The 11,967-nt window shown below is 41.8% G+C and overlaps 1 protein-coding gene across 2 annotated transcripts in view; it reads left to right on the top strand.

Annotated features, from left to right (window-relative positions):
• The first annotated feature begins 1,014 nt into the window (after nucleotides 1–1,014).
• Nucleotides 1,015–11,967, top strand: part of LOC103705749 (DNAJ heat shock N-terminal domain-containing protein) — a 45,968-nt gene continuing 35,015 nt past the window's right edge. For both annotated transcript variants that reach the window (XM_039116075.3, XM_039116074.3), the window contains exons 1-3: nucleotides 1,015–1,362; nucleotides 1,451–1,520; nucleotides 5,730–5,772. In XM_039116075.3, the coding sequence (XP_038972003.3) occupies nucleotides 1,242–1,362; nucleotides 1,451–1,520; nucleotides 5,730–5,772 (234 nt within the window). In that variant the 5' untranslated portion in view covers nucleotides 1,015–1,241. The remainder of the gene's footprint in view (nucleotides 1,363–1,450; nucleotides 1,521–5,729; nucleotides 5,773–11,967) is intronic.

Genomic DNA, 11,967 nt, shown 5'->3' with positions numbered 1-11,967 from the left:
CAAGGGAAGAAAATAAAGGTGGCGTCATCTCCTTTCTCTTCTTCTTTTGGTTCTAGCGCAAGGGAAAGTAAAAGGCTGCGAAGAGCCTTTGTTTCTTCTTCCTTGGCATTTCCTTCTTCTTCCTCCTCTCAAGCCAATCAAAGGTTGATTCAAAGGAGAGGACCTCAGCCATCTAAAGCCATCTCTGCAAGGGAGCTAGCACCCCGGGGAGATCCAAAGGCTTCGATCGACTCACTATCTCGTGTGGATACCCGTAGAGGCCGGACACGTGTGCGGCTTCCATCGAACCTTCTACAAATCCACGTAAATCAGATTTGTAGAGACCATCTACCCGCACAAGGTGAAGATCTGATCTTCTTAATGATTTTAAAATGGTTTAAAATAATTTAATTCTAATCTATCTACAAACGAAAGTTTTTTAAAATACGTTCATGCGATGAACGGATCCCGCATATGTTTTTCCGCTGCAATCTGAAAATTATTTCGAAATTTTCATGGCATATGAGGGATGCTAACAAACGGCTGATGGCTGTCAGCTAGTAGAGACCCCGGTTCCTAGCGCCGAGCTGAGGGCTGCATGGGAGGGCCTTCGATATGTGCGGCGAGTATTGCAGGCCCACTCCATTATTATGGAGGGCGACTCGGCCACTATTATAGGGTGGATCCAGGAGGGTCTGAGGGAGTCGGGGTGGGATCATCCCCTACTTCGAGATATTTGGGCTATGGATAGAGATGGGGACACCTTCCTAGCCATACATGTTTATAGGAAGGCTAATGAAGCCGCTGATTAGATGGCATCTTATGTGACCAGTCACTCAGGCGGTACTTTATGGATGCACGGAGGAGAGCTGTCTATGGCTTTCCGTGATATAGTATTTTCTAATTTTATTGGATGTCCTCGTACTCGAGTACTGTGAGACATCCGTCTAAGAAAAAAAAAAAAATCTTATAATGGCCGTTTTATTGGCCCATGGGCGTCGTAGTATTTAACTATTTTCCACCCTGCCGTTTGCCGGTGCCAGTTTATTCAAGCACGCGACGGGACGTCCTCGATTTCGTGACTCCCTCGCCGATTTTCGAACTATATCTGGACGTTACACCGCCTATAACTTGGGAACCGGCATGCTCACACGTAGATAGAAACCTCCCTATCTTTCTCGTCTCTTTTTCATTTTCCTGAAACCCTACTTCGCTAGGGTTCTCGCGTTCCCTCTCCCCCTCTCTTACCTCCCCCATTGGAAATGGCAGTCTCTATTCCTCCGGTTCTAAAACGCTACTCGTTTCCTCTTTTCCTCTTTACCCTCGGCCTCTTCTTCCAGATCGCCGTTCTCCCTTCCTCCTTCCCCCCCACCCATTACCAGGGTAAGTCGACTGCTGTTAGGGTTTCTGGTGAAGTTTGCTTTCTTCTTTTCTGCTGCAATGACCGTTCTGGTACTTGGTTCTTGGCCAGTGCTCGGCGTGAAGAGGTATGCATCTGTTGAAGAAGTCACAGAAGCGTATGACAAACTTTCAACCAAATGGTACTCTCCTCATCTTTATATGATATATGCTTTCCTTTTCACTTAATTACTCTCATCTTTATGGTTTCTTTGTTTGTGAGTTAGCTAATTCTTTTCTTTGCTGCAACCGATCCTGTTACCCTGGAGATTTAACTAAAAGAACACTTTTTAATTTTGATAAACTTTCGATCTTGTAGATGCTATCATTCTTTTGATTTAGTTGGGATCTTTCTTTAGTGTGCACGCGATTCTTGTCTTTCTGAGTCCATTACTAATCAGAAGCATTTCGTGGAGAAGAATCTTTTCTTGATTTGTTTGCATTTGTTTGAATTATCTGGAACTCCATGTGCCCTATGAGAATCATAAAATTGACACAAAATGCTGATATTATATCTCCCGACAAGAGGAATATCTCAATCCTAATGGATTGATGAGCTTTTGTAGCAGAGGTAGGGCCCTTCCATAGTTCATCTTTGCATTTTGGTGCTTAATCTTCAGGTCATGTTTCTTTCTGCTTGTTTGGATTGCTCAATACCCCCCTGATTGTTGTAACAGTCTTTCCAAGACTGACAGTGATAGATATTAGGTAAATTAATTCGAACATCTGAATCTGTTAGGTCTATTTTGTCCTCAGGAATTCTACCTAAGGAGCATTGCATGACTGCAGCAAGAATTTATAATTGATCTCTTAAGTTAAATATGGCCTTGAGGCTTGGGTGGCTTTTTCCACCTCTTCTTTTTCCCCTCTTAATCTCTATTCTCTGACCTATTATATTCATCTTTTTAAGGTCTCTCATTCATTTTTTTTGGTATTAGAGCTGGAGCATTCTACTTTGATTCAATAGACCAAATTCATTCCTTCTTTCATTTAGTTGAGGTCATCAAGTTTAAGATAATACTAGGAAGAGTAAGTTCCTTCATCTACTTAGCCAAGGAATGATTAGTTTTTTTTTTAAATAAATTTTGTGCATATATCAGGAGCATGCATATGCTGAGTCAAGGGATTGACAAATGAGTTAGTGGTCTTAAAAAGGCCTTCCAGGTGGCATAAATGGCATAAACTCACAATTCATTTTCAAAGCTTCATTGACAAGATTATGTTGTTGTCCTTTCGTAGCATGTCCTTTTTAGATTACATCTATCGATGCGGCAAAACCATTTTCTTTTTCTAAATCTTTTATAATTGGAAGTCTTGGAAAGCTTGATCTTTAAAGTTTAAATGGTCCTTTGAGGTCCTGTGCAAATCTTCTTGTTAGCAATGAAGATCTTAAAGAGGATAATGCAATTAAAATGGGAATAATTGCTACATCAGTCTATAAGGGTATTGAAAATCATATGTAAGAGCAATGCAATTATGGTATGGGTATCCAAGGAAATCATATTATCGTATTATTGTTCATCTTCTTCACCAAAATAAGATCCTCAACCATGAACTGCTTAAAGGAGTTATGTTCTATGGAGTTCCATCATGTTGATAGAAACCATAAGAGGGAAAGGCAGAAAAGGGAGGAATTGGGAAAAGAAAGATAAAGGAAAAGTGGTGGAATTTACCGCTATACTTCAATTGACTTTAACTTGAAATCAAGTTTCCATGCTTCTTCTTGAGAACCGGGATGGGAGGAAGCTTGGCTGAAAATCAGGGGGAGGGCAGGAGTTGAACCTCGATCACTAGTATCCAAGACCTTCTGACTTCACCAGCTTTGTTATTTGGCACCCTTAAGTTTCCATGCTTCATACAATCGACCTATGTTCTATTCTACTTATTTAGACATAGGATGTTACATGCTTTAACTCCCTGTAAAACTTAATTACTAGTACCACTCTCTATAATAAAATTACAATATTTGAAGGAAAACCTAAGAACCACTTTCGCTTTCTAAGAGACAAATAAACCAATAAAAGTAATAAGAACTTAGCCACCAAGTACTCAATACATATGGGGGAAAAGAAAAGAAAAAGAGAGATGAGAGGGGCAATCATAGAAAGAAGAGAAAAATGGGACAAGTGTGTGTTGGTGGCTGGAGGGACACTATATAGTTAGAGAAAGTAAAGAGAGGGATATGCTGCATCAGCCCTCTCTTAAGTTGTGAAATGTGGATCCTTCAATGCCCTCTCATAAGCCCAACAGATATGGGTGATCTTGTATAACAATGTATAGCATAAAGATATAAAAGTTTCCTTATTGAAAGTACAAAGAATAAACTTGTAGCATAATAATTTTTTTGCTTGGGATTCATGTATGTGATAGGTGTCTATGTGGTTGGTTATCACAAGAGGGTAGACAAGACCAGGTGCCCATCCAACTGCCTATGCAACAAGGTATTTGACTTTTTTTTCTTAAAAAAAAAAATGGGGAAGGGTATACGACTTTTCCAGGTTATTGAAAACTCGCTCTGAAAATGCCATAACTCCTCCATCGAGATTCATAACCCCTTGCAACAGCCACCATATTTTCATATCTCAACTTATATATTCTTTCAATTGTGCTGTTAGGTACTTCATAGGCCACCTATGCCCACTATTTCCACACATGTACATACATGCATTCATACATACATGCATATATACATATATGAATGCATGCATTTATACATACAACCAGAAATCTTGCAACAACCCTCTATAATCCTTTAAACAGCTCTCTCTCTCTCTCTCGCACACGCACACGCGCACACACATGCACACATACGCATAGAGACAGACACATACAACCAGAAATCTTGCATACAACCCTCTACAATCCTTCAAATAACTCCCCGGCTATTATACTTATAAGCCTGCTCAACTTCCCTCGATTTACCAACTACAGTCCTTAGATCCTCGCACCTTGTATCACTAAAGCCTGTTTTCCCTATAATTCCTACATCAATTGCATGTTAGAAACATAAATTGTCTTAATGTGATAGTAAACAAGGATTGAGTTATCATTAGCTAACGTGGTAGTTTAGCACAGCGTCATTGGCATTGATAAGGTAAGTACTGTACCATGCCATGCTGTTTTGTGCCAGCAATTTGCATGCTTGGCATGCAGTGGTAGAGCAGCATGTCAATTACTGGAACGCAACCAGCTGGTGTTGCATGCAGGTAAGGCACTAGACAGTATGTGCAATGCCATGCTGAGCACCATTTAAATCCATGATAATAGTTATATCTAAGCTAACTTGTTAGCAAGAAAGACTATTGAAATGCTTTGATAATTGCACTGACCAATACTTTGAAAGACGAAACAGATAATATAATATCTTGTTATTATTTGTTGTCTTATTGACATTACACAAACTATAAGGTATTTGTGGTGTTGTTCCTATTTATAATAGGAGGAACGATAGTCTTTCTTTCAAATCTAAGTAAAACTTATTTGTTTTAAATAATCAGTTATAAATATTTCAAAATTTAGTATATTTCAAAATTTAGTATATGCATTATTTCCGAAGTATAATGGCTTTTCTTGGTCAGAAGTGATCATCCACATCTACTACTTACGAGTTTCACTAGATCTATTTGGGAGGCTGTTCCATTAATTAGCAAAAATGCACGAGTCACGATGGAATTATTTTTTGTTGACATTGCTTTTGAATAATGATATAAAAATATTTCTGAAAATGTTTTCCTCATCACATAGCATTGTCTTTATCTTGGATATTCTTAATATCCTCAAGTAATGGAGCAACTTTTTCAATGAAGCATTTTAAATATCATTACATATGCATAGTTGACTCTTATTCTCCAATTTAATTAAAATTAGGAAATAAAAAACCTTTAATAAGAATAATAATTTTATAGTGATGATGAAACATTATACCGTCTATTTGTTTTTGTCTGATGATTTCTTCATTGTCATTAGCTTCTATTAAGGGCAAGAGCCTCAAGAGTCAAGAAGAACCAATCTTTTTTTAGTTCATTCATCAAAACTTCCATCTAGGATCTTTCTTACCAAATATCATTATTTTGATTAAGTTTGATAGATGGCTCCATTAGAAATTGCCAACTTGGCCTTGGTCATTTGGATGGCACCTTTCTCCTCGGCATGTGCACTGGACAGAGGTTCTAGATTCAATTTGGAAGGTTGCGATGCCACCATTATTTAAAAAGAAAAGAAACTGCATCATGAATTTACTTAATGACACAGTTCGGACCTTCACAGCAATTTTCTTTGTGTGGCCTACCGCTAGATGGTCCTTTTAGTCCAAGCATAACATTTGGATTCATGTGGATTTATTGACATTTCAGGTTCTCAGGCTCAACGCCCCCAACTACTATAGAATTCATCAAGGTTAGTTTTTCATTTCATTTTCAAATTCGTGACACTTCAAAAATTCATAAATCATGAGTCCATTTTTAAATGATTACTGTGGTCATTGAATTTATTTAAATATTTTTGTTATGGTGTCAATTAAATGTATAGTTGTTAGAAATGTGGTTTGTAATATAAGCCTATTAGTGATATGTAATGTTAGACTTATGGTTTAACTGATAAGATATCTTGAACTGCCTATACTTAGTTAATCTTTTTAATGTATGAATTAGTACGGACCCTTTTAAATCATAATGAATTGACATGAGAACCTTTAAATTGTAGATGCAGTTATTAAATATTTTTGTTATGGTGTCAATTAAATGTATAGTTGTTAGAAATGTGGTTTGTAATATAAGCCTATTAGTGATATGTAATGTTAGACTTATGGTTTAACCGATAAGATATCTTTAACTGCCTTTACTTAATTTATCTTGTTAATGTATGAATTAGCACAGACCATTTTAAATCATAATGAATTGACATGAGAACCTTTAAATTGTAGATGCAGTTATTACATTGGTTTTCTATAAACGAATATCACAACATGATCCTCATAAATTGAGTGTTGCATGCAGGTGCTTTTGTACATTTATGATTGCAACGATGCTTATATGATTCAAGAGTATTGTTTTAGGCTGTGTTTTGTTGTGGAATGAATGCTAGATTATGGGGTTATTCTAGTGAAACTATTTTGTAAAATTGGGAATGGATGTGGAATTTCTTGTTTTGGTCAAAATGTTATTTCCAGCATAAGTGTTTCTTCTAATTGGAGTAGCCACCTTCTACCCAATTTTTTCCCATTTCCTATGCCTACCTAGTCGATGATTCTTGAAGATATTCTCTCCTTTCTCCTTTCCTCCTTTTCCCTTTGTAATTTATTATTACAGGCAAATTTATGACAACAACAATATTATATGCTATGTAATATAACATTTCTATAATAACAACATAATTGGTATATGGTATGTGAGATATGATTATATTAGAGGAGTTGTAGGAGTTGCACAAATTAAGGATAAAGTGATGGATATTCAATTGAGATAGTATGCAAATGAATTGTGAATATCTAATGGATTTGAACTTTTGTTGAAGGATGTAGAAAGAGGAGGGGAAGATTGAAGGGAATATGAATGGCAGTAGTCAAAAGGATATAGAAAAGCTTGAAAAAACATTAGAGGCAATTGTTGATAGGAATGCCGGGAGAAAGAGGATTCTTAAAGGATTATTGAAGAAAAGAATGAAGGTGAAGGGTCTAAAAGATATGCAAGGTATTGAAGAGTGTGAGGAATAAAAAGAGATAGCCAGATGGTGTTGTCGGCGCCCACGCCGGAACCCACTCACACCAGCGCCGCCACCGACGTCGGACAAGCAAGAGAGATACAAACGGATAAGCACTCTCTCGCTCCCTCGACTCCGGACTCAAGGATCACCTCTTCGCTCCGCCTACGAAGGGCAAAAGATTACCCCGTGGTATCAGTAGGGTAAAACACTTGAGCACCGCAACGGATTATCAAAGATCAAAGGAAGAAGAAGGAAGAAAATAGCAAAGCAAACACAAAGATGTAACGAGGTTCGGCTACAAATAGCCTACGTCCTCCACCGCTCCAAATCTCAATAAGGATGAACTGATTACAGAGATAGCACACATCCGAACGATCACAAGCGATCGATCTACAAGAGATTCACACAGAATTCCCTTTGCACAAGAAGTAGGATCCCAATCCTCTTCTTCTCTAGAACCCTAGCCTCACAAACAAGAGTCTCTCTCAAAATACGGCCAATCCCTTAACCCTAGGGCTCTCATGAGTCCTATATATAGTCTCAAGACCTTCAGATGATCATAGCCGTCGAAACGCCAACAAAACACCAAAAAGAAACTCATCCGTATGATTTCCCGCGAGCCCGAGTCGACTCGGCTGAAGTCCGAGTCGACTCTGGCACGTCTGAACAACTTCCAGTTTAACTGGCACGATCTCGAGTCGACTCCACTGTATCTCGAGTCGACTCGACGATGCTCCGAGTCGACTCGACTGTAGTTCGAGTCGACTCTGACAGTCCAGACAGAAACATGGTTTTTGCGGCTTTCTCCTCTCGGGTCGACTCGACAGACCTCGAGTCGACTCGACTGTTCCCGAGTCGACTCGACTGTAGCTCGAGTCGACTCCGACAGTCCACCAGACGGAACTATTCAGAATTGATTCTCCTTCAATTCTCTTCATCACTAAAGGTCTCCACATACCCCAACAATCTCCCACTTGGAGACCTTGGGTATATTCTCTTGTTACTTGGTTCTCCTCTGTGCTCCCACTGAAACTGGATCATCCTAGTGAAATCGGTACGATGCCTCCTCAACGTCTTCAAGCATGAAGACCAGCAGAAGCTGAACAGCTCCTCAGCTTCTCCACCGTGACGACCTTCGTCAACATATCTGCAGGATTCTGACTTGTATGAATTTTCTCCAACTTGACGAGTCCCTGCTCGAGCAATGACCTCACGAAGTGGTACCGTATGTCAATATGCTTCGTCCTTGAATGAAAAGCTGAATTCTTCGCCAGATGAATTGCACTTTGACTGTCTGAATATAACATGCAATCCTTCTGTTCCTTCCCAAGCTCCTTCATCAAGCCTTGAAGCCATATTAGTTCCTTGCATGCCTCTGTGGCTGCCACATACTCCGCCTCCGTAGTCGACAATGCAACAATTGGTTGCAACCTGGAAATCCAACTGACAGCTCCACTGCCCAAGGTGAACAAGTACCCTGTCGTGCTTCTCCTGCCGTCCAAGTCCCCTGCCATATCTGAGTCCACATAGCCCTGTAACCGGATCTCAGAACCTCCATAGCACAATGACATGTGCTCAGTGCCTTTCAGATACCTCAGTATCCATTTGACCGCGCGCCAATGCTCCAAGCCTGGGCAGCTCATGAAGCGACTCACAACTCCCACTGCTTGAGCAATGTCTGGTCTTGTACACACCATAGCGTACATCAAGCTCCCCACTGCCGATGCATACGGGATTTTTGACATATTGAGCTCCTCCACCCGCGTCTTCGGACTTTGCCCTTTTGAGAGCTTAAAATGGGCACCCAGCGGTGTGCCAACAGGTTTGGCACCCTCCATGCAGAATCTCCTGAGTACTCGGCTGATGTACTCCGCCTGAGATAGTCTGAGGATATGTTTAGACCTATCTCTGCTGATCCGCATCCCAAGGATCTGTTTTGCTGCTCCTAGATCCTTCATTGCAAATTTTCTTGACAGCTTCAGCTTCAATTTTGCAATCTCATGCATGCTAGCTCCTGCAACTAACATGTCATCAACATACAATAGCAAGATAATGTAAGATGTACCGAAGTCCCGGAAGTAGCAACAGTGATCCTCCTGACATCTCCTGTATCCTATCTCAAGCATGTAACTATCGAACTTGAGATACCATTGTCTGGGTGCCTGTTTCAAATCATAGAGGCTTTTCTTTAGTTTGCAGACTAAGTCACCCGTGCCAGCTGCAATGTATCCCTCCGGCTGCTGCATATATATCTCCTCATCGAGATCTCCGTGGAGAAAGGCCGTCTTCACATCAAGCTGCTCTAAGTGAAGATCCTCTACTGCCACCATGCTCAGCACCGCTCGAATAGTACTCATCTTGACTACAGGAGAAAAGATCTCTGTGAAGTCGATACCTGCTCTCTGCTGAAATCCTTTTACAACCAGCCTGGCCTTGTATCGCTTCTTCCCGCCTTGCTCTTCCTTCAGCCTGTAAACCCATTTGTTTGACAGTGCTTTCTTCCCCTTGGGCAGATCCACCAAATCCCACGTTTGATTCTGCTCCGATGACTTCATCTCATCATCCAGGGCCAACTCCCACTCCTTCCTGGTATCAACCTCCAATGCCTCCGTGAAGCATTCAGGTTCGCCATTATCTGTGAGCAGCAAATAACTAAGAGTCCCATCATACCTTTGAGGAGGCTTCCCATGAGTACTACGAGTGGACCTTCTTAGTTGTGGAGGGGGTGCCAATGCTTCAGGTTCTTGCTCTGACTGAGTCTTCTGACCAGAATTTGTAGACTCCTCTTCAGGATCCACAAAACACGGCTCAACAGGTTTTGTTTCTGATTCAGTGCTCTGCTGCATTTTCTCATTGAATACCACATCATTACTACGAATGATCTTCTTGTGTTCGGGATCCCAAAGCCGGTACCCAAACTGTTGACCTCCGTATCCAACGAAAATACACTTCTTTGATTTGGCGTCTAGTTTGCTTCTTTGACTGGAATCAACATGGACATAACTGGTACAACCGAATACTCGTAAGTGCGCCAAATCAATCTTCTTCGCTGTCCATGCTTCCTCAGGAATCCCAAATTCAAGTTTCTTTGATGGCCCTCTGTTGATCAAGTAGGCAGCAGTGTTAACTGCTTCCGCCCAAAACTGCTGTGGCAATCCAGCATGTATCCTCATACTCCTGGCACGCTCATTAATTGTTCTGTTCATCCTTTCAGCAACTCCATTTTGTTGTGGTGTTCCTGGAACTGTCCTCTGCCTGACGATCCCAGCATCTGCACAGTAGTCCTCAAACTCCCTGCTACAATACTCACCACCGTTGTCCGATCTCAGGCATTTCAACCTCTTTCCTGTCTCGAGTTCTACCATCGCCTGCCATCTCCTGAAGACCCCAAATACCTCTGACTTGTGCTTCAAGAAGAACACCCAAAGCTTCCTGGTAGCATCATCAATAAAAGTAACATAGTACTGAGATCCACCAATGGAAGAAACTGGTGCAGGCCCCCACACGTCCGTGTGCACGAGATCTAGCTTTTCTTGCTTCCGAGGTTTACCTTCTTTGTTGAATGAAACACGCTTCTGCTTTCCGAGAACACAATCCTCACAGAAGTCCATCTCAACACTCCTGAGACCCTGCAGCTTTCCCAACTGGTGCATCACCTCCAGTCCCTGATAACTCATGTGCCCAAGTCTACAATGCCATAACTTGGTGTCCACATCTGCTGCAACAACTCCAATAGAGTTCTCCGTGCCGTTGGTGACATAAAGTGTCCCAACCTTCTTGCCACTAGCCACCGTCAACGAACCTCTGGATATCTTCCACTGATCAGCTGTGAAAGTAGCCTTGTACCCCTGGCTCGCCAACTGTCCAACAGAAATCAGATTCCTCTGCAGTTGAGGCACGTGCCGTACGTCCTCAAGCTCAAGTGAAGATCCAGAAACCAACTTCACTTCCGCGCTTCCCCTTCCTTGTATGGTGCAAGGCTCTCCATCCCCTAGGTAGACTTTGCCAAAGTCTCCCTTCTCATATCCTCCAAGAAGCTTCCGTTGGGATGTAGCATGGAAAGACGCGCCCGAGTCTATCACCCAAGACTCGTCACAGGTAGACAAAGATAGAACGAGGGCATCCATATCACCGTCTTCAGCAAGATTTGCCAGATCCTTGCTGACTCCTTCGGTGTGGTCGCCTTGCTTCCCTTTAGGAGATTTGCAATCCCTCCTAAAGTGCCCCGTCTTCCCGCAGTTCCAGCACTTCGCTCCCTTGTTCTGAGGTGCTCGAGACCTGCTGGATCTCGACTTCGAGTCGCTTCGAAATCGACCGTCCTTCTTTTGTCTTTCCCGATCAGAGGTGTTTAGTGCACTTCCAGACGACTCCGTAGCTCCAGAAGATTTCCTTCTTGCTTCTTCACTCAGAAGCACTCCCACAACGTCATCAAAAATCAACTTCCCCGTTGCCGAAGAGTTGCTCACCGCCATCACCAGGCCCTCCCAGCTATCAGGCAATCCGGAGAGGATTAGCAATGCCCGAATCTCATCGTCAAAACTAATCTCCACTGACTCCAACTGGGCCGTGAGTCCATTGAACTCGTTGAGGTATTCTGCTACGCTGCCGCCATTTTTCATACGAAGATTAAACAACCTCTTCATGAGAAATACCTTGTTTGATGCTGAGGGTTTCTCGTACATCCGCGACAATGTTGCCATCAACTCCATCGTCGTCTTCTCGTTTTTGATGTTGAATGCCACTTGGGATGCAAGTGACAATCTGATGGTGCCGAGCGTCTTCCGATCGAGGACCTCCCAGTCTTCATCGGACATCTTCTCTGGTTTCTTTGCTCTACCTCCAAGAGGTAAATAGAGATCCTTCTGGTAAAGGTAATCTTCTATTTGCATC

The sequence above is a fragment of the Phoenix dactylifera genome, chromosome 5 (assembly GCF_051530095.1).
Source record: "Phoenix dactylifera cultivar Ajwa chromosome 5, Ajwa_hap1_PhDact_Kaust_v1.1, whole genome shotgun sequence".
Taxonomy (NCBI): Eukaryota; Viridiplantae; Streptophyta; class Magnoliopsida; order Arecales; family Arecaceae; genus Phoenix; species Phoenix dactylifera.
Note: the sequence above shows the minus strand (reverse complement) of the source record. Positions and strands in the feature narration are given on the sequence as shown.